This window comes from Vipera ursinii (genome assembly GCF_947247035.1).
Source record: "Vipera ursinii genome assembly, chromosome: W".
Lineage (NCBI taxonomy): Eukaryota > Metazoa > Chordata > Lepidosauria > Squamata > Viperidae > Vipera > Vipera ursinii.
In genome coordinates this window covers 19,610,143-19,633,885 of record NC_139522.1, presented here as the reverse complement: position 1 = coordinate 19,633,885, position 23,743 = coordinate 19,610,143, and the positions used below count along the sequence as shown (strand labels likewise).

General features: G+C 45.5%; 1 protein-coding gene across 7 annotated transcripts in view; it reads right to left on the bottom strand.

The window, feature by feature from the left end:
• Window positions 1-23,743, bottom strand: part of LOC310648236 (zinc finger MYND domain-containing protein 11-like) — a gene marked incomplete at its 5' end in the record, with an annotated part of 204,714 nt that overhangs the window by 31,626 nt on the left and 149,345 nt on the right. For all 7 annotated transcript variants that reach the window (XM_083375978.1, XM_083375979.1, XM_083375981.1 and 4 more), the window contains one exon: window positions 10,112-10,230. In XM_083375978.1, coding sequence (XP_083232104.1) covers window positions 10,112-10,230 — 119 coding nt within the window. The remainder of the gene's footprint in view (window positions 1-10,111; window positions 10,231-23,743) is intronic.

Here is a 23,743-nt window from a genome sequence, read left to right as displayed (position 1 = left end):
GCCCGATCTAAAAGGTGTGTTAGGTCGGGCGTCCCACAACACTGAGCGATGTCTTTCCGATGCTGCCTGTGGACCTCCACGGCATCTGATATTGGAGGCACGTCTGATCCTCCCTGGCAAGCCAAAGGGGATTCCAGTCCATGCCTTAATTGACTCTGGGGCCACCACAAATTTTATGGACTCAGCATTTGTGGCCAAATGGGCTGTTCCCCAGTGCCCGGTGGAACCGCCCATGTTAGTGGAGACTATCGATGGTTGAGTGCTCCTGTCTGGGCCAATTAAGGCCACCACACAACCATTATGTATGGCCATCAGTTCCCATGTGGAGGCCATCCAGTTCTATATCACCTCAGATCTCCATTTCCCCGTGGTCTTGGGATTGGCGTGGCTCCGGGTGCATGACCCACAGATCTATTGGTCACAGAACCTGGTCACCTTCCCAAGCTTGCAGTGCGTGGACAACACCCACCAAGAATTTGACTCGTGGTTTCATCCGGCCCTCGTCCTCGCCAGTGTCTGCACCCGTGCTCTTTGTTAAAAAGAAGTCCTGCGAATTGTGGCTTTGCTGCGATTATAGGAAACTCAATGCCATCATGGTGCGCAATCGTTACCCGCTGCCCCTCATCCCCGAACTCTTGGACCGACTCCGGGAGGCTAAGATCTTCACGAAACTGGACCTGCGTGGAGCTTACAACCTTGTCAGGGTTCGGCCGGGTGATGAGTGGAAGATGGCGTTTTGTACTCGCTACGGACACTTTGAGTACACAGTGATGCCGTTTGGCCTGACCAACGCCCCCGCCGTGTTTCAGCATTTCATGAACAATATTTTCCGGGATTTGTTAGATCAGTTTGTTGTGATCTACTTGGACGACATCCTGATCTACTCCCCATCGCGAGAGGTGCACCATCAGCATCTCCGTCAGGTCCTGCAGCGACTCCGAGAACATCGGCTGTTTGCCAAATTGGAGAAGTGCCAGTTCTACCAGGTGACAATCGATTTCCTGGGTCACCGCATTTCTCCTGAGGGCATCGCCATGGAGCCGAGTATGGTTGAGTCTTTGCAGAGTTGGCAACCCCCACATCATGTGAAGGATGTTCAGCGACTTCTTGGGTTTGCCAACTATTATCGAGCTTTCATCCCTGGGTTTGCTACCTTGACAGCCCCCCTCACTCGGATCCTGCAGAAGAAGACTCGGTTTCAGTGGAACGCTCCAGAACAACGGGCTTTCCAGGCTTTGAAGGAAGCCTTCATGAAGGAGCCCATCTTGAAGCATCCTGACCCGCAACGGCCGTTTGTTGTGGAGGCGGACGCCTCCGACATTGCCATTGGGGTGGTGTTACTCCAGGCAACGACGCCCAGTGGTACCCTCTTCCCTTGCGCATACCATTCACGAAAACTGAACCCTTCGAAGTGCAATTATACAATCTGGGAGAAGGAGCTGCTGGCCATCAAAGTGGCGTTCGAGGCCTGGAGGCATCATCTGGAGGGAGCGCGGCATCAAATCAAGGTCCGGACGGACCATAAGAATTTGGAAAGCCTGCAGACCACTCAGAAATTGAACCAACGTCAGATCCGGTGGTCTCTTTTCTTTGCGAGGTTCAATTTCCGAGTTAAGTACATACCCAGCAGGCACAATCAAAGAGCGGATGCTCTGTCCAGGAAGCTCGAATACTCCCGAGTGGAAGAAAAGCTTCTGCCCAGGACAGTGATCCCCATCAAGTCTTTTGCTGCGGTGCGGGAGCCGGTTGATATACGGGCACGGATCTGGGAGGCACAGCAGCAGGATGTGTGGGTGGCTCAGCGGAAGGAGGAGGTGGGGCCAGATTCTCCTTGGACAGTCACGGATGGACTCTTGTATTATCGTGACCGGCTCTATGTTCCGGGAGGGCCACTCAGGGGACTCATCCTCAGCCAGTGTCATGATAACCCGGCAGCGGGGCATTTTGGCCTGTTCAAGACCCTGAATCTGGTCTTCCGTACCTTCTGGTGGCCCTGAGTCTGACATGATGTCCAGACCTATGTCACTTCCTGTATCCCATGTAGGCAGGCCAAGTCAGCGACAGAGGCCCCGCCTGGATTACTGCAGCCCTTGCCGACACCCAAAAGACCCTGGGGGGCTGTGTCCATGGACTTTCTGACGGATTTACCCCTGTCTTCTGGTTTTACGACAGTGTTTGTGGTGGTGGACATGCTGACCAAGATGGCGCATTTCATCCCCTGTCGTGGTTTACCGTCAGCCCGTGCCACTAGTCGTATGTTCATTCAGCAGCTGTTTCAGCTGCACGGCGTCCCTGATAGAGTCATCTCTGATAGAGGGGCCCAGTTTACAGCCTGTTTCTGGCAGGAGTTGATGCATGCGTTAGATATCAAGATTTGCCTCTCGTCCGCACATCATCCTCAAACTGACGGGGGAACTGAGAAGGTCATCGGTATTCTGGAACAATATCTGCACTGCTACGTCAATCTGCAGCAAAACAATTGGGTGGACTATCTGGCCATAGCTGAGTTTGCATTCAATAATTCGCAGCACACCTCCACACAGATGACACCGTTCTTGGCCAATGTGGGATATCACCCCTGGTTTTTCCCCCTATCTCCAGTGGACTCACCGGAGCCAGCAGTGAACGACTACATGGCAGAGTTACAGGCGATCCATCGATTGGTGCGACGTCAGTTAGAGAAGGCCAAGGCCGATTACAAAAGGTTTGCTGATCGGTCAAGGCGGAATACACCTCCACTATCGGTGGGAGATCGGGTCTGGTTGTCCACCAGGAACCTACCGTCAACACAGCTGGTTAGAAAGTTAGATCACTGATATTTAGGACCGTTCCCAATTGAGGCTGTCATCAATCCGGTCACCTATCGCTTAACTCTGCCACATTCCCTGCACATGCATCCAGTCTTTCATTGGTCTCTGTTGGTGCCCGAGCAACCAGCCTGTCCACTCCGCTGAGCAGAACCTCCCCCATCAGGACATCGTGATGGAGACAGCGCTCCCGAGTACGAGGTCGCCAGCATCAGGGACTCCCGTTGGCTGAAAGGTCATTTCCAGTATCTGATTGAATGGAACGGCTACGGACCAGAGGAGATCACCTGGGAGGACGCGACCACCATTCATGCTGCTGCTTTGGTGTCTGCTTTTCATGGACAATTCCCATCCCGACCGCATCCAGATCGGCAGACCCGGGGGAAGGGCCCTGCGATGCAGGATAGTGTTGTGATTCAGTGTCAACCTGTGGGTACAGCAGCTGAATCGGACAATTCTGAGGAGGAGGAGGAGGAGGGGATTGGAGAGCCTGCAGAGGAAACTTCTGAGGCATCGCAAAGCTCTCAGCCAGGCCCCTCCCGTCTTGTTCCTCCTCAGACCCAGCTGTGTGAGCCTGAAAGCTTGGACGAAGATGATTCACAGCTGGCTTTGTTCAAGGACACTTGAAGCAGGAGGCAGACAAGCAGGAGTGAACAAAGGAGGGCAATGAGGCACCTCGGGAGGAGGCAAAGAGAAGCCACGCCTTGAAACTGTGTTTAAAAGGGGAATGTGTGGGAGGTGCTGGTTGCTGAAGGCAACCGTTTGAACAGCTTCTGATTTAGTCGTGGTTAGTATTTGTTTTGCTCTGTTTTGGATCTGTTTCGTTTCATTTGTGTAAATAAATTTGGTTGGCTTACTTTCAGCCTATTGACTATTGAAAAGGGGTTGTCCCTGACATTTCTGCAGGGCCGGTAGTAGGCTGGAACAGAACAGTAACAACTACTGCGGCAATTTGCAGACGACACCAAGCTGGCAGGAATAGCCAATACTCCAGAACATAGGCTTAAGATACAGAAGGATCTGGACAGACTCGAACACTGGGCACTATCTAACAAAATGAAATTCAATGGTGAAAAAAGTAAGGTTCTACATTTAGGCAGGAAAAATCAAATGCATAGGTATAGTATAGGTGGTACCTTGCTCAATAGTAGTAACTGTGAGAGGGATCTCGGAGTCTTAGTAGACAATCACTTCAATATGAGCGAGCAGTGTGCTGCAGCTGCCAAAAAAGCCAACACAGTGCTAGGCTGCATTAACAGAGGGATAGAATCAAGATCAAGTGAAGTACTAATACCACTTTACAATGCTTTGGTAAGGCCACACCTGGAATACTGCATCCAGTTTTGGTCACCACGATGTAAAAAAGATGTTGAGACTCTAGAAAGGGTACAGAGAAGAGCAACAAAGATGATTAGGGGGCTGGAGGCTAAAACATATAGGGAACGGTTGCTGGAATTGGGTATGTGTAGTTTAATAAAGAGAAGGGTGAGGGGTGACATGATAGCAGTGTTCCAATATCTCAGGGGCTACCACAAAGAAGAGGGAGTCAAGCTATTCTCTAAAGCACCTGAAAGCAGGACAAGAAGCAACGGATGGAAACTAGTCAAGGAGAGAAGCAACCTAGAACTAAGGAGAAACTTCCCGACAGTTAGAACAATTAACCAGTGGAACAACCTGCCTCCAGAAATGGTGAATGCTCCAACACTGGAGGTTTTTAAGAAGAGACTGGACAGCCATTTGCCTGAAATGGTATAAGGTTTCCTGCCTGAGCAGGGGGTTGGACTAGATGACCTCCAAGGTCCCTTCCAACTTTATTATTATTATTATTATTATTATTATTATTATTATTATTATTATTATTATTATTATTATTATTATTATTATTATTATTATTTATTTCTCTTCTCAGTGTTGTAGGGAAGCTGCTTGCCCGTGTCGTACTGAAGAGGCTCCAGGTGCTTGCAGAGAGAGTCTACCCAGAATCACAGTGTGGATTCCGAGCCAACAGGTCCACTACTGACATGGTATTTTCCCTTAGACAGTTGCAGGAGAAATACAGGGAACAAAGACAGCCACTTTTCATAGCCTTCATAGATCTTACGAAGGCTTTTGACTTGGTTAGTAGGGACGGCCTTTATAAAATTCTCCCCAAGATTGGATGTCCACCTCAGCTCCTCAACATCATCGGGTCCTTTCACGAGGAAATGAAGGGCACTGTAGTTTTTGATGGCTTAACATCAGATTCCTTTGACATTCAAAGTGGAGTGAAGTAGGGCTGCATCCTCATGCCAACTTTATTTGGGATCTTTTTTGCTGTCATGCTGAAACACGCTTTCGGAACTGCAACAGAGGGTATTTATCTCCGGACTAGATCAGACGGAAAACTCTTTCATCACTCTAGATTAAGAGCAAAGTCTAAAGTCCAGCTGAAATGCCTACGGGATTTCCTCTTCGCTGATGATGCTGCCGTTACTGCTCACTCTGCCGAAGACCTTCAACAACTTATGGACTATTTTAGCAAGGCCTGCCAAGACTTTGGACTAACAATCAGCCTGAAAAAAACACAAGTCATGGGTCAGGACGTGGCTTCACCTCCCTGTATTACAATCTCTGCACAAGAACTGGAGGTCGTCCATGACTTTGTGTACATCGGCTCAACCATCTCCGACACACTCTCTTTAGATACTGAGCTGAATAAACGTATTGGTAAAGCGGCCACATTTTCCAGATTTACAAAGAGAGTATGGCTTAATAAGAAGCTGACAGAACATACAAAAATCCAGGTCTATAGAGCCTGCGTCCTGAGCACACTCTTGTACTGCAGTGAGTCTTGCACCCTTTACATACGGCAGGAGAGAAAGTTAAACACCTTTCATATGCGCTGTCTCCGATGTATTCTTGGCATCACCTGGCATGACAAAGTTCCAAATAGCGCAGTACTGGAATGTGCTGGAATTTATAGCATGTATACACTATTGAAACAGTGACGTCTATGCTGGCTTGGGCATGTCGTGAGAATGGCTGATGGTCAGATTCCGAAAGATCTCCTGTATGGAGAACTAGTGCAGGGAAAGCACCCCAGAGGGAGACCAGAGTTGCGATATAAGGATATCTGCAAGAGGGATCTAAAGGCCTTGGGAATGGACATTAACAGCTGGGAAACCTTGACCTCTGATCACTCAGCTTGGAGGCTAAAGACGCAGCATGGCCTTCTCCAATTCGAAGAGACACTTGTGCGGCAGGCTGAGGCAAAGAGGCAGTACTGGAACCAGCGAAATCTGGGGGCTGGACAGGGGACAGATTGTATCTGCCCTCAATGTGGAAGGGACTACCACTCTCAAATTGGCTTTTTTAGCCACACCAGATGCTGCTTTAGGACCTCTTTCCAGAGCATGATACCATAGTCTCTCGAGACCGAAGGATGCCAATGATGATCTGATTTAAAGTTTTTTTAAATGTTTTATGCTCTAAGCCACACAGAGTCATTTGACACAAGATGGGCAGGAAATATATTTCAAAATAAATAAATAAATTCTCTCTTAGTCCATCATCTTGCAATAATTATTTTAGCGTGCAATTCCAGCTTCTCAATATGTTTAACTTTATAATATCTATGTGCTCCTGAATGACATCACAGTTATTTAGAGTGCAGTACAGAAAAATTTAATCTGAATTATATTAAAGACTATTCCTATGGCAATTTTAAAAAGCAAACTCTTTAGGCAGGTTCTGTTTAAGATTCAGATTGTCTAAGCTCACGTCAGAAATATGAAGTTATTTATTGGATTTATATACCACTTTATTTTGTTCAGTTCAAGAAGACATACATAATGCTCCCTGCTCCTGTTTTTCCCACCAAAATCACCTTATGAGGTGAGCTGGACAGTGCTGACCAAATGTGACTGGGACCAATTCACACAGTTGGCTTCTCTGGCTGAGAGAGGATCAGAAATCTACTGGGTCCTAGTGTGAGCTTCCCCCCGCCCCCAAAAACAAACCCAAGAAAGACACATAGAGTTACTTCCAAGAACGTTCCTTTATTGTTCTTTACCCATAAACAGAAATCTTGTCAAACTAAAGCAACTAAATTGCCCAGAGTTACTCCAAGGTAAGATGGGCTTACTATATACACACAGAGAGAGACATAAACAGTACATTCAGGAAGTAGTCAGTCACCCTTCACTTTTGTCAATTTTGTTATGCTGCAGCCTGATTTTCCAGTTATTGAAATTCATTATTTTTCTCATTAATGTACAGTCAGTACCCCATAATGACAAAATGAAAACAGAAGTTTAGAAAGGTCTGTAAATTTATTAAAAAGAAAAAACTGAAATATGACATTGGCATAAATATTCAGACCCTTCACTCAGTACTGGCAGCAATTACAGCCTCGAGTCTTTTTGGGTATAATAGGACGAGCTTTGCACACCTGGATTGGGGGATTTTCTGCCATTCTTCCTTGCAAATCCTCTCAAGCTCAGTCAGGTTGGATGGCGACCGTCAGTAGACAGCCATTTTCAGGTCCCTCCAGAAATGTACAATTGGGTTCAAGTCAGAGCTCTGGCTGGGCCATTCTAGGACATTCACAGAGTTGTCCCTAAGCTACTCTTGTGTTGCCTTGGCTGTGTGCTTAGGATCATTGTCATGTTGGAAAGAGAACCTTTTGCCCAGTCTGAGCTCCTGAGCGCTGTGGAACAGGTTTTCATTGAGGATATCCCTGTACTTTGCTCCATTCAGCTTTCCCTCAACTCTGGCCAGTCTCCCAGTCCTGCTGCTGAAAAACAACCCCACAACATGATGCTGCCACCACCATGCATCACTGTTGGGATGATATTGGGTAGGTGATGAGCGTTGCTTGGTTTCCTCCATACATAATGTTTAGAATTGAGGCCAAACAGTTCAATCTTGGTTTTATCAGACCAGAGAATCTTTTTCCTCACAGTCTGAGAGTCTGAATACTTTCTGAATGCACTGTGTGTGTCTGTGTCTGTGTCTATGTCTATGTCTGTCTGTCTATCTATCTATCTATCTATCTATATACATATACCTATACCTACAGTATCTCTATCTCTATCTCTATATCTACAGGTGAAACTCGAAAAATTAGAATATCGTGCAAAAGTTCATTTATTTCAGTAATGCAACATAAAAGGGGAAGCTAATATATGAGATAGACTCATTACATGCAAAGCAAGATAGTTCAAGCCGTGATTTCTCATAATTGTGATGATTATGGCGTACAGCTCATGAAAACCCCAAATCCACAATCTCAGAAAATTAGAATATTGTGAAAAGGTGCAATATTCTAGGCTCAAAGTGTCCCACTCTAATCAGCTAATTAAGCCACAACACCTGCAAAGGGTTCCTGAGCCTTTAAATGGTCTCTCAGTCTGGTTCAGTAGGAATCACAATCATGGGGAAGACTGCTGATCTGACAGTTGTGCAGAAAACCATCACTGACACCCTCCATAAGGAGGGAAAGCCTCAAAAGGTAATTGCAAAAGAAGTTGGATGTTCCCCAAGTGCTGTTCAAAGCACATTAATAGAAAGTTATGTGGAAGGGAAAAGTGTGGAAGAAAAAGGTGCACAAGCAGCAGGGATGACCGCAGCCTGGAGAGGATTGTCAGGAAAAGGCCATTCAAAAGTGTTGGGGACTTTCACAAGGAGTGGACTGAGGCTGGAGTCAGTGCATCAAGAGCCACCACACACAGACGGATCCTGGACATGGGTTTCAAATGTCGTATTCCTCTTGTCAAGCTGCTCCTGAACAACAAACAACGTCAGAAGCGTCTTACCTGGGCTAAAGAAAAACAGACCTGGTCTGTTGCTCAGTGGTCCAAAGTCCTCTTTTCTGATGAGAGCAACTTTTGCATCTCATTTGGAAAGCAAGGACCCAGAGTCTGGAGGAAGAATGGAGAGGCACACACTGCAAGATGCTTGAAGTCCAGTGTGCAGTGTGTTGATTTGGGGAGCCATGTCATCTGCTGGTGTTGGTCCACTGTGCTTCATTAGGTCCAGGGTCAACGCAGCTGTCTACCAGGAGATTTTGGAGCACTTCATGCTTCCTTCCGCAGACGAGCTTTATGGGCATGCTGACTTCATTTTCCAGCAGGACCTGGCACCTGCCCACACTGCCAAAAGCACCAAAACCTGGTTCAATGACTGTGGGATTACTGTGCTTGATTGGCCAGCAAACTCGCTTGACCTGAACCCCATAGAGAATCTATAGGGCATTGCCAAGAGAAAGATGAGAGACATGAGACCGAACAATGCAGAAGAGCTGAAGGCCGCTATTGAAGCATCCTGGTTTTCCATAACACCTCAGCAGTGCCACAGGCTGATAGCTTCCATGCCACGCCGCATTGAGGCAGTAATTGCTGCAAAAGGGGCCCAAACCAAGTACTGAGTACATATGCATGCTTATACTTTTCAGAGGTCCGATATTGTTCTATCTACACTCCTTGTTTTATTGATTGCACTTTTTCACAATATTCTAATTTTCTGAGATTGTGGATTTGGGGTTTTCATGAGCTGTACGCCATAATCATCACAATTATGACAAATCACGGCTTAAACTAACTTGCTTTGCATGTAATAAGTCTATCTCATATATTAGTTTCCCCTTTTAAGTTGCATTACTGAAATAAATGAACTTTTGCACGATATTCTAATTTTTTGAGTTTCACCTGTATTTATGACAGTTGCACTGTCCTAGGATTATGTGATCACCATTTGTAACCTTCCCAGATGGCTTACGATAAGTGAAGTCAATGGAGAAAGCCAGATTCATTTAACAATTGCATAATTCACTTAACAGCAGTGACTCATGTAACAACTGTGGCAAAAAGGTCATAAAATGGGGCACAACTCACTTAGCAACTGTCTTGCTTAGCAATAGAAATTTTGGGCTCAATTGTGGTCGTAATTCAAGGACTACCTGTACTCTGAAAATCTCTAGGGAGGTGCCATCTGAACTCTTTTCCTCCCAACCAAACTGTCTAAACTGTCTTTTGGTCCTCTGGAATGCACCCCTTCTGGACCACATTCCACCACACCTAGAAAGAGAATTGTACTGTTGCTTATTTGTTAGATCTTTTTCCTCCAGCTGTACCTCCACAACATTGCCACCTCCAATTTCATTTTGCAACAGCAATCCAGTGTGGTTGATTGGGCTGTGAAAGAATGACTGGGTCAAAGTTCAAGTGAATTTGAACCTGCATCTGCCTGGGCTGAATCCACACTATTAACCACACCCAGGACTGTGCTGTCTTGGTGTACAAGAGACACTACAAATATGAAAATACCTTTGGTGGTGATGGCCAAAAAAGCGAACATCAACTTGATTGTCTTCTTTCTGCATGACTTTCGCAGGCCAGAATCCAAAGCCTTTCATTTTGGCCCAAACCAGTTCATGATTTGGTATCTAGAAATTATAGAAATATGGTACAGTTACAGAAGTATTTCTGACTTGGTGGGGTCTTAGGTATAACATTGTCACATAATGAAAATAAAACTTACCAACAGAAAAGAGTATTTGTAAATCAGGGTTGAACTGTGAGGTCCTTGGTGCTCTCTGAGCTTGGTGGCTTTCTTGCAGACATTTCATTACTCAACTAGGTAACATCATCCATGCTAGAAGGGAGTGAGGTTTGCTCTTTATTTACATACATGTGGCTTGCCTTGTCAGTGTTACTTAGCTGGGTAATGAAAAGTTTGCAACAAAACAACCAAACTCAGAAAGCACCAAGGACTCCACAATAAAACCTACCCATGATAGAATTTAACTAAGTCTTGATTACAGAGATTATCACTTTTAAACACTCTGGTCTATGTAACAACAGTGTCAGCGTATTTTAACATACTGTACTCACATATTATAACAAATTGTCATCATGCTGGCAGTTTCTAAGCATTGTCAGCTTGCAGCAAAGAAACTCAGTTTCATTAAGTTTTCAAGTTAATAAATGTTCCTTCTTATCAGCAAAAAATGGCATTGTGTTCTTTCATGCATGGGAAATGTCTGATGTATACTAAGTGTTAATAAACAAAATTGGAATGTGCAGAATGCCTTATACAAGGCTTGCAATGCACAAAGGAAAGTGTACTGGGACCTTTAAGAAGCAAACAGTAAAAGGCAAACTAACTTGAGTTGTATCATAACAATATTTTTACTCAGACAATATAACACACACACAAAACCCCCACAATTACATATAGTCCAGTTTTCAATCCAAGGTCAGTAACAAAGAATCACCGTTGAATAACAGTTCAGGAGTAAACAAAGTCAAAGTCAAAAATCCTTACCAGTTAAAAGTCAAATATCAATACACACAGTAACAAGTCAGTCAGAGAAAAAAACACTAGAGAGAGCCAGAGCAAAAGTCTAACATCTGAAATTCATTTATGCTGAATAGAATTAGTCACACCCTTAGGCCATTTCTCTTCTTAAAGGTACACAACCATATTATATGTATTTCACCCAAACCAGGTTAGGACTTTAATTCCTAACAATCTCCCCTTTTGGGTGACATACACTTTTACATTTTTACAATCTTAAATTATATTCATTACATACAGTTTTATGTTTCACAGCACTCTGTGCCTTAGTAAACTGGTCAGCAATATTATCTTCTGTAGCACAATATTCCAATTTTATTAAATTATCTTTAATGCATTGACTAACATTGAGATAACGTAGATCTGTGTGTTTAGATCTAGTTTTTACTGCAGCACTTGTTGCCAACTTAATAGCTGCTTGATTGTCTTCAAACACAGTTATTGGTTTCTTACATTCCAACCCCGTTTCCAAACCAGTAGCTCAGTGCACAATAACAATAGACAGGAGAATTCAGATTCAGTTGTAGACAAGCTAACATGTTTCCATCTGTTTGATTTCCATCCTATCAAAGCGTTTCCCAATAATATAACCAGACCTGAAGTAGATTTTCTGGTAACAGTATCAGATGCAAAGCTGGCATCTGCAAACACTTTCAGTTCCATTTCCCTTGTTGGCTCTAAATACAAATAATAATGTATGGTGTGCTTTAAATACCGTAAAACTCTTTTAGCACCTTGCCAGCATTTTACTGTTGGATTTTCGCAATATCTTGCCAGGTGATTTACAGTAAAAGCTATATCAGGTCTTGACCAGTTACACAGGTACATCAAACTCCCAATTAACGATTGGTATATGTTTTTATCAAACAGTTTGCTATTATCTGCTGAACTCTCAAAACCCTGTGACATAGGAGTCTTGGCAGGTTTACAATTTTCCATATTGTAACATTTCAACAAACGATTGATTTTCTTTGCTTGAGTTAGTTTAAATCCCTTATTTGTCCTGGCAATATCCAGTCCTAGATAATGGCTAATAGCCCCTAGGTTTCTAATTCTAAATTTGCCTTCCAAATCTGAAACAATCCTTTCCATTTCCTTGTTATCTTTTGCTATAATAGCAATATCATCTCTAAATAGTAACAACAATGTTAAATTATTATTTTGCTTTCTAACAAACAAACAAGGATCTGCAATACTTGCTTTAAATCCCAGTGTATTTAATTCTTTTACCAAACACTTATTCCACTCATATCCAGCCTGTTTCAACCCATACAAACTCTTTCTTAGTTTCCAACAATAACCTTGTTGCTTTACAGTTACTCCAGGTGGAATTCTTACATAGATATCATGACTTAAATCAGCATGTAAATAAGCTGTTTCGATATCAATATGAGTTACGGTATAATCCTTACTAGCTGCCCACACCAACACTGCTCTAAGAGTAGAAGCTCTTAGCGTTGGTGAAAAAAACTTCATCATAGTCACAATTCCTCTGTGCAAACCCCTGTGCTACTAATCGTGCTTTGTAAATAGCTGCTCCCTCAGAGCTTTCCTTTATTTTGAAAACCCATTTACATCCTAGTAGACTTTCATTTTGAGGAATCTTTACTTCTTGGTAAACACCTAGATCTTGTAAAGACTTAAGCTCTTTACCTATAGCTACATTCTATTTCTCCCTTTTCTTCTCAGGATACATTTCTATCTCTTCAAAAGTAGAAGGCTCCACATCTACCTGACAGATCAACCCTGCCTCATAACGTTCCAGTGGTCGTCTCTCTCTAGTAGACCTTCTGGGCAGAACCGGGCTAGTGGGTACAATCACCTTTCTCTCCTCCTCCCCAACCTCCTCTAACAATGACTCTTGTTTAATATTAATGGCAGATTTTTCCTCTTCTCTATTGGAATCTTCTAAGAAATCAGTTAAATCTGGTGGAGGAATGCACACAGCATTTTCTAACCTATCCCAACCTGACTGTTCTTGGAGAATAGCACTTGAACTACAATATACATTCTTGGTTCCTTTCTCCCAGAAATGGAAAGATTTATGATTTGATTCATAGCCAACTGTAATGTAGTGGGTCCGATGTAAGGAAGAGACGCCAGCCGGAGTACGTGTTCAGCTCTTTATTGGGGGGGGGTAGCGTACTGCCAGAACAAGGGCTACCTGGCCTCCTTAAATACCCAGCCAGGTAGGCGACCAGCCAATGGGGTTGGCCCTAGGTTTCCCGCCAAAACCGTCCAGGCCAACGCCCCCTGGTGGCTGTTGCTATGCAGATGACTTGGATACATAACACCCCTCCCCCCTTAGAGAAGAACTACATTACCACTGTATGCGTACACAACTATATACAATGTGCCAATACCCATTCAACTGCTGAAAGGTCACTTGCACACATAGTCCGCTAAATAGGCAGGTGTTCTGTGGGGCCTGGTGGACCGTCTGGGTGTGGTTTGGCCCTGGACTTGGACAGCCGGCTCGTGAAGCCTCTGTGCTGGGTTGAGCAGAGCTGGTTGCAGGAGGCCCTCCTCCTCTGGTTCCGGTTCTGAGTTGTTTCCGGTTGGGCTGACCTCCCCTGGGCTGTGGCTCTCCTGTTGGGCGTGTGTGGTGCACTCAGGAACCCTTCCTCTGAGCTGGTCGATGTGTCGCCTTATGTGTCTGTCCCCCTCCACCCCCACGATGTAAGAGAGGGGTCCAGTTTTCTCAACCACTGTCCCTAGAATCCATGGATGCCCTGCCCCGTAGTTCCTTGCCCAGACCAGGTCCCCCACGTTGAGAACCCTGTGTGTTGATGATGATGATGGTGGTGGCCTATCCGTCTCTGCTGCTACTCGGTACGGGTGTAAACGGTCCAGCTTGGTGATGAGACGCCGTCCCCATCGAAGTTCTGCTGGGCTCTTTCCGGTAGCAACGCATGGTGTAGTGTGTTGGGCAAGTAGAAATTTCGCCAGTCTGTGATGCCAGTCGCCGCTGATGATGCGCCGGAGTGCGTCCTTGGTCGTCCTTACCATCCGTTCAGCTTGCCCGTTAGTCGATGGATGAAAGGGCGCGGAGGTGGCGTGCCTAATCCAATTCGCCTTCAAGAACGCCTGGAAATCAGTAGCAGTAAACTGAGGCCCGTTATCTGACACAATTACGTCGGGGAGACCGTGTGTGGCAAAGAGGGCTCTGAGCACCTGGATTGTCCTTGCTGAGGTCATGTTGGGGACAGGGACTACCTCCAACCACTTTGAGTGGCTGTCCACTACCACTAAGAACAGTTGGCCCTGGAACGGCCCCGCATAGTCGATGTGAATGCGGGACCAGGGTGTGTGTGTGGCTTCCCACCTGTGCACTGGGGTGTGAGGCATCTCTGGCCTGGATCTCTGGCATGTATAACAGGCCTTGACCCGTTCCTCAATGTCCTTGTCCAGCCCTGGCCATCAGAGGTAGCTTCTGGCCAGTGCCTTCATCCTGACCACCCCCGGATGTCCCTCGTGTAAGGATTCCAATACCCTGCCCCTGACTGCGGTGGGAATGATGACCCTGCTTCCCCAAAGGAGACAACCCCGGTGCGTGGAGAGCTTGTGTCGCCTGGTGAAATAGGCCTGGAAACAGGCCCCGGAGACTTGTCCTGCCACCCCGTGCAAACCCATGAGAGTACCCTGCTCATGATGTTGTCAGCAGCTGTGCTGGTTGCAATGTCCTTGACATGTACTGGGCATTCTGATAGTTCCCTGCAGGGCTAGGATTTGTGTTGCTGGTGCTGGGTCTGGCTCAGTGGTGTCTATGGGTAGCCTACTTAGGCCGTCTGCGTGGCCCATCTCCTTCCCTGGCTTGTGCACCAGCTTGCAATTGTAGGCTGCAAGGAAGATGGACCACCGGAGCATTCTGGGGGACAGTATTTGGGGGGTCTGCTTGTCCGTGGTGAATAGGCCTAGCAGGGGCTTGTGGTCTGTGTAGACGGTGAACTCCCTGCCATACAGATAATCGTGGAACTTCTTGATTCCGGCCACGATTGCCAGGGCTTCCCTGTCAATTAGGGCGTACTTCCTCTCTGCTCCAGACAGTGTCCTGGAATAGTAGGCTATGGGGATTTGAGCCCCATTAGGCTCGAGGTGACTGAGTACTGCGCCCACACCACAAGGGGATGCATCACATGCGACGCATATGGGCTTTGTCTCGATGAAGTGGGTTACTGTGGACTTATTCGACAGTAGTGCTTTTAAAGCCCTGAAGCTTTGGTCGTGGACGGAAGTCCAGACCCATGCTGCCTGCTTGTCCAATAACCTGTGAAGTGGCTCTGCAATGGCTGCCTTGTGTGGAAGGAATGCGTGATAGACGTTAAGCAGGCCCAGGAATGCCTGTAGCTCCGCCTTGTTCTTGGGTGTGGGTGCCAGTTTGATTGCCCTCACCTTGGACTCTGTGGGGTGGATTCCCTTGGCATCTACCCTGAATCCCAGAAATTCTGTGGACTGGACCCCTATGCTGCACTTCTCCCTCTTCAATTTGAGCCCAGCAGTGCGCAGCCTGGTTAGTACCTTCCTCAGCCTGCCTGCCAGTTCCTCCGTTGATGCTCCTGCGATCAGGATGTCATCAAAATAGGGACAAACCCCCGGGATGCCCCTGAGCATCCATGATCTCCTGGAAAACGCCAGGAGCTACGCTGATCCCAAACTGCAGCCTATTCACCCTGAATGCTCCCCTGTGAGTCACTATTGTCTGGGCATCAGCTGTTGCCTGGGTAACCGTGAGTTGCTGGTATGCCTGCGCAAGATCGAGCCTTGCAAATATGGCACCGCCTTGGAGGGAAGCGAGAACGTGGCTGACCATGGGGACCGGGTAAGCGTGCGGGTTTAGGGCGTGGTTCACCGAGCATTTGTATTCGGCGCAGATCCTTACCTCCCCGTTGGGTTTGAGTGGGGTGACTATCGGGGTCTCCCATTCCCCCCCATCTACGGGCTCTAAGATTCCCTGGGCCACCAGCTTATCCAGTTCGCACTCGATCTTGTGCTTGAGTGCGAAGGGAACTCGCCGCGGCCTGAGCCTAACGGGGGGGACGTTCGGGTTTAGTTTGAATGAGATGGGGGGCCCTGTGTACTTGCCCAGCGTCCCATCGAAGACGTCTGCGAACTCTTTGCAGACGGCCTCGATGGATTCTCCCTGGATCCGGTGGATCCCGGAGACGGCGATTCCCAGGGCCTCAAACCAGTCTAGGCCGACTAGGCTGGCTCTCCGGCCCTCTACCACTACTACCTCCAGGTGCTCTTCGCGACTCTTAAACCCCACAGAAACAGTGGCCTCCCCCTTTACCTTGACCGGTGAGTTCTGGAAGTCGGTTAGGGCTAAATTTGAAGGCCGTAATTTAATCCGCTGCTTGCTCCGGCCATTAATGTAGTTAAGGGTCTCGTCCGAAATGATGGAGACCGCGGATCCGGAGTCAAGCTGCATGCTGCAAGGAACGCCTTGCAAGCGGATTGTTAATCTAATTTTGGGTTTGAGCAGCCGGCGGCTACCCGTGTGGTAGATGGCCAGCCAGCTCTCAACATAGCCAATTCGCGTTTTGGTTGGGGCCCCAGTACCTTCGAACGGCGATTCCTCCTGTTGCAGCTCGTGGATCTCCTCTCGGGGGCGGCGGCTATGACAGACCGTGGCTATGCGGCCTGTTTTCTTGCAGGCCCGACACGTGGCCGACCGGAACTTGCAGAGGCTGCGCACATGGTTTCCACCACACCCTGCACACTTCTGCGGTTTGGTAGCATTGCTATAGGGCCTGGGCTTGTCTGGGCGTCCGCCTCGATGGTCGGGGGTTGACTTCCACTGGAAGAGGTCGATGCTCTGTCTGCCCTCGTCTGAGGCAACCTGCTGGTGAATGCTGGCTGCCAGGCCGCTGGGGTTGGCTGCCTGGACGGCCTGGACGGCCCCGCAGGCTGCCTCATGGGCCAGGATGGCATCCTGGGCTTCCTGGAGCGAAACCTCCTCCCTCTCAAACAGGCGCTCCTGCAGCCTCGTGTCCCGTAGGCCGCAAACCAGCCTGTCTCGTAGCCGCTCCTCCAAATTTGAGAACTTGCAGGCGACGGCGGCTTCTCGTAAGGCGGCAATGAAATCGGCCCCGGACCCGTCGGGCCGCTGGTTCCTTCTCTCGAACTGGGCTTGGGCAGCCAGCTTGGATCTGCGGGGCCGGAAATTGGCATTCAGCTTAGCTACGAGGTCCCGGTACGAGACGGTATCGATGGCCTCTGGAGCGAACAGGTTTGCAGCAACCTCGAGGAGTGCTGGTCCGCCTAGGCAGAGCAGGGCTGCCGCTTTCCAGCCGTCTTCCGAGATTTGGTTAAATCTCATGTACAGCTCGACGTGCGACAGGTACTGGGCCCATTTCTCTGGGTGGCGGGTGTCGAACTTGCGGGGTTGCCCAGCTCGTGCCATTGTCCCGTCGGTCATTGCGGCGTGTGGGTGGCCAGTGGCGGTGGCTGGCGGTCGCGTTGGGAGGAAGGGAAGATTCCTCCTTCCTTCAGCGTGCGGTGCGCTCCCCAAGTGACTTCAGCTCCTTGTCGGCAGCAAATCCCACCTTCGTCGCCACTGTAATGTAGTGGGTCCGACGCAAGGAAGAGACGCCAGCCGGAGTACGTGTTCAGCTCTTTATTGGGGGGAAGGTAGCGTACTGCCAGAACAAGGGCTACCTGGCCTCCTTAAATACCCAGCCAGGCGACCAGCCAATGTGGTTGGCCCTAGGTTTCCTGCCAAAACCGTCCAGGCCAACGCCCCCTGGTGGCTGTTGCTATGCAGATGACTTGGATACATAACACCAACAAAGATTAACTGTCTCGCTCTATGTTCTCCCTTCTTTCTTAATGAGGCAGTAATATGTACCCATGCAGGAGTACCAAATGTATGCAAATAACTGAGGTCAGGTTTCCAACCATGCCATAACGTAAAAGGAATTTTACCAGTAGCTGAACTAACCATATTATTTAATACATGATTAGCACAAATAGCTGCTTCCCCCCACAAACCATTCGGTAAACCAGAATCCTCTAGCATAGCTCTAACCATAGCTTGCAGTGTTTGGCCACGCCTCTCTACAAAAGAATTATGTTGTGGCCTGTAGGGAGCTGAACGTCTGTGCTCTATCCCTACAGACACTAACAAATCAGTGAATTCTTGTGATAATACATTTCACTTTTAATTGTGTCTTTCTTTCAGCGAACCTAAGCCAATTAGAAAATTTTTGTACAGTTTCTGCTTTAGATTTTAGGAGGTAACAAAAAACATATCTGCTATAATGATCTAGTATGCTTAATATGTAACAAGCCCCCCCTAAACTCGGTTTCATTGGACCAATTATATCAGCAAAAGCCAATTCTAATGGAGCATTAGTCTTAAAGCCACTTAGCCTATTGGCTGGTGTTGCCTTGCTCTTTTCTCTATTGCAAACGTTGCATTGTAGATATTTTTGACAAGCTTTCACTTTTATTCCTGTAGATAATTCTATTGTTTTCCTAAGAGCATTATAGTTTATATGACCCAACCTTCGATGCAATAAATGAATGCAGTTATCATGTGGTTTTTGGTTAACACATGTATTGGCCATCTTTATAGGATTGCAGTGTAGAACGAACAAACCATCTTTCAACTTAGCTACAGCCTTCACATCATTCTTTTCAATAAAACATTCCTCCCCTAGGAAAGTCACTTTGAACCCTGCTTTAACTAAAGCTTTAACAGATAGTAAATTATCATTGATTTTTGGAACATAAAGCATATCTAAATTTTGCTTAATAAAAGAACAATAAACCTTACCCTCACCAGAGGCTTTTATTTTCCATCCATTAGCCATAGTTATGTACCTGTTACTATAAGCTATCTTTTCAAAACATTCTTTTGAATTAGTGATGCATTGGGTAGCCCCACTATCAATTACCCATAAATTGTGATTACTGGTTGTTGCTGCATCAGACACAGCTACATTAACCACTTTCTTTCCCTTCCTATGGCTTTCGTTCCTCTGCTTGTTTCCTTTCTTACAGAACTTTGCTATATGTCCTTTCGCCCCACAGTTATAGCACTTCTTTGCCATGTAAGCAGCTGTAGTATGCTCCTTTTCCTGTGGTAGCGGCTCTCTCAGCTGATCTCTTTCAATACGTCTTCTGTACTCCTCCAGTAGTCTTCCAATTATTGAAGATAAAGTTAGTTCATCTTTAGACAGAACTTCAAGCGACGAAACAAACGCGTCGTAGCTGTCATCTAACGATGACAAAATAATATAGACCTGATGTAACTCAGAAAAAATGAGCTCCTTCTCATGTAGCTCCAAAAGGGTTGACTTCATAAAGTCTAGGTGAGCTAGCATGTCCCCATTCTTTTCCAGACAAGCCCTAAACAGCTTCCTTGTGAGATGTATGTGTGCACCCACACTGTCACGAACATACAGCTTCCGCAATGTGGTCCAACAATGAGCAGCAGACTCTTCTCCACGTACATGAACAAGCTGTTGGTCACCTAGCGTTAGCCCAATTAAGCACAAAGCTTTTTCATTGTCTCTATTAAAAGTTGCAATTTTCTTCTCGTCATCCTCGTCATCTGGATTCAAGGCAGTCACATCAGGAGGATTGTTAACTATGCCCCATAGACCTTCTCTTCGCAACAGCAAACTACATTGCGTAGACCAGGATACGTAGTTTGACCCATTAAGCCAAGTTATACAAAACGGATTAAACTCAGTTATATATATATATATATATATATATATATATATATATATATATATATATATATATATATATATATGTATGTATGTATGTATGTATATATGTATATATGTATATATGTATATATGTATATATGTATATATGTATATATGTATATATGTATATATATATATGTGTATATATATATGTGTATATATATATATGTGTGTATATATATATATATGTATATATATATATATGTATATATATATATATATATATATGTATATATATATATATATATATATATATATATGTAGATCTAGAGTCTCGGGTTTCTTCCCGCGTTCCTTTCATCTTCAGAAAGTTGTGGCGACGTTTCGACGAAATCCCATCCGTCATCATCAGGCCGGAGTGTTCCTCCTGCTGCTTCCAGGAGCAATGCGTGGTCTGGCTGTTCCTTTCCTTCCAACTGCCGGTGGGGCTGTGTTCTGACTGGGTGGAGGCGTGGCTGCTTTCTGATTGGGTGGGGGTGTCCTCCGACTGGGTGGAGGCATGGTTGTCTTCTGATTGAGTGGAGGCGTGGCTGTCTTCTGATTGGGTGGATGCGTGGTTGTCTTCTGATTGGTTGGAGGCGTGGCTGTCTTCTGATTGGGTGGGGAGTGTTCTGAATGGGTGGGGTTTTTTGTTGTGTTGTAATATCCTGAGTGTTGTGATTTGGTGTCCTGAGGAGTGGGCTGTGTAGTGGCCTCCAGAGCTTTGGTTTGGCTCCGAGTTCGAGGACCTGCTATGTTCACCGCCCTGAGTCTCTTGAGAGAAGGGCGGTATATAAATTAAATTAATAAATAAATAATAATAAATAAATCTCTGGTATGGGTCAGTCAGGTTCGTGTGTGCGTTCTTCTGCTTGGGTGATGGCACTTTTGCTTGACTTGTTCTGTCTTCTGTGTGGGAGAGTTTTTGTTCTGGGTGTGGATGAGTCTTGCTGGGGCTGGTGGCATTTGGGGTTGTTTGTTGGTTTTTTAAATCCTTGTTTGCTGAAATTCGTTTCTCTATCAATGCTGGTTTCCAAATGGCATGTAGGTGGGAGGTGTCGTCTCGCTTGTTCATACTGTCTGGGTGTTTTTCTATTTCAATGGCTTCTCTGATTATTCTGCTATTGAGATGTTCTATTTTGGCGATTGTTTTTGTACCTTCAAAATTGATGTTGTGTCCCGTAGTGTTTATGTGTTGTACTAGTGAAGATGTGTGATCTTTCTTCTGTACTGAGTTCTTATGTTCTTCTACACGTACCTCTATTCTTCTGTTAGTCTGTCCGATGTATGTTGCTGGACAGGAGGCGCATGGGATTTGGTATATGCCCTGGTTTTCTAGTTCTATTTTGTCTTTGGGATTTCTCAGGATGGTTGATATCTTTCTGTCAGTGTTAAATGCGGTTTTGATGTTATGTTTGCGTAGTACTTTACTGATTTTGTCGGTTGTTCCTTTTATGTAGGGCAAGATGGCTCGTCCGTTGTTCTGTTCTTCTTCTTGGATGTTTTTCTGTTTCGGAGTCCCCTGCTGAATCATATTGGTGATTTTGTTTTTTTGGAACTTGTTTGCTGTCAATATGTCTGTCAGGGTGTGTAGTTCTGTTTGTATATGTGTTTCATCTGCAAGGCGTCTGGTTCTTGTTATTAGTGTTTTGGCTACTGAATTTATTTGTGCTGGGTGATGATGTGATTGTACATTGAGGTAACGGTTGGTGTGTGTTTTCTTTCGGTAGACTGTGTGTCCTAGGGTGCCGTTTTGTTTTTTGTATATAAGTACATCCAGGAAAGGTAACTGGTTGTTTGTTTCAATCTCCATGGTGAATTTTATTTTGGGATGTAGGCTGTTCAGGTGTGTTAGGAAGTTTTCTAGCTCCTTTCTTCCGTGGGGCCAGATCACGAAGGTGTCATCCACATATCTGAGCCACAGTTTTGGTTTGTTTGTAGTCTTTTCCAGAGCGTTAGTTTCAAATTCCAGCGTTAGTTTCAAATTCTTCAAATTCTAACAAGCAGAGGAACGAAAGAGATTCGAACCTGGGCTGATTATATAGCAAGGTCCATTCAAAAAGCCTTGACAAATACTTAAACATACATTTGCCTTGCCTTCCAGCTAATAAAAGACAGAAAGAACCCGTGGCTCAGGAAGTTAAAACACTGCCTGGTATATAATCAGCCCAGGTTCGAATCTCAGATAAAGGGTATGACTAACTGATGAGAACATAAAGAGTTCGAAATGATCATCTTAGCCTCCCAAATTCTTTATTAGCAATTTGAATAATTTGCACAAATAATGAGCTGTCATAAGTTGACTATGTCCTGTGGATAAGCCCTGAGTCGGGCCAAAACAGGAATGAAAGAGTTAATTAGCAAGGTCCATTCAAAAAGCCTTGACAAATACTTAAACATACATTTGCCTTGCCTTCCAGCTAATAAAAGAGAGAAAGAACCCGTGGCTCAGGAAGTTAAAACACTGCCTGGTATATAATCAGCCCAGGTTCGAATCTCAGATAAAGGGTATGACTAACTGATGAGAACATAAAGAGTTCGAAATGATCATCTTAGCCTCCCAAATTCTTTATTAGCAATTTGAATAATTTGCACAAATAATGAGCTGTCATAAGTTGACTATGTCCTGTGGATAAGCCCTGAGTCGGGCCAAAACAGGAATGAAAGAGTTAATTAGCAAGGTCCATTCAAAAAGCCTTGACAAATACTTAAACATACATTTGCCTTGCCTTCCAGCTAATAAAAGAGAGAAAGAACCCGTGGCTCAGGAAGTTAAAACACTGCCTGGTATATAATCAGCCCAGGTTCGAATCTCAGATAAAGGGTATGACTAACTGATGAGAACATAAAGAGTTCGAAATGATCATCTTAGCCTCCCAAATTCTTTATTAGCAATTTGAATAATTTGCACAAATAATGAGCTGTCATAAGTTGACTATGTCCTGTGGATAAGCCCTGAGTCGGGCCAAAACAGGAATGAAAGAGTTAATTAGCAAGGTCCATTCAAAAAGCCTTGACAAATACTTAAACATACATTTGCCTTGCCTTCCAGCTAATAAAAGAGAGAAAGAACCCGTGACTCAGGAAGTTAAAACACTGCCTGGTATATAATCAGCCCAGGTTCGAATCTCAGATAAAGGGTATGACTAACTGATGAGAACATAAAGAGTTCGAAATGATCATCTTAGCCTCCCAAATTCTTTATTAGCAATTTGAATAATTTGCACAAATAATGAGCTGTCATAAGTTGACTATGTCCTGTGGATAAGCCCTGAGTCGGGCCAAAACAGGAATGAAAGAGTTAATTAGCAAGGTCCATTCAAAAAGCCTTGACAAATACTTAAACATATATATATATATAGATAGATAGATAGATAGATAGACATGGCACCACCACAAACACGAAGCCGAACAAAAGCAGCACAACTCACCAGCTCAGTTCTGGAGCTGGCAGCTGAGACCAGCCCATCCACTCAGAACACCCCCCCACCCAATCAGAACACACCCACCATTCAAAACACACTCCCACCCAATCAGAACACACTTGGTCCCCTACCCAATCAGAGCACACCTCCACAGAACACACCCCCTCTGGCAGTTTAAAAAAGAGGAACTAACAGCCACATGCTTCTCCCAGAAGAAGGAAGCTAAAGCCTGATGATGACGGATGGGACTCCGTCGAAACGTTGCGCCCACACCTTTAGTTCTACGCGGGGAAAAACCCGAAAAACCAAGGATCCATATATATATATATATATATATATATATATATATATATATATATATATATATATATATATATATATATATATATATATTACTGTGCCAGCCCTCAGTACCACACTGGGCCCATAACCAGTGTTAATAAGAAACAAAATTAGAATGTGCAGAATGCCTTAT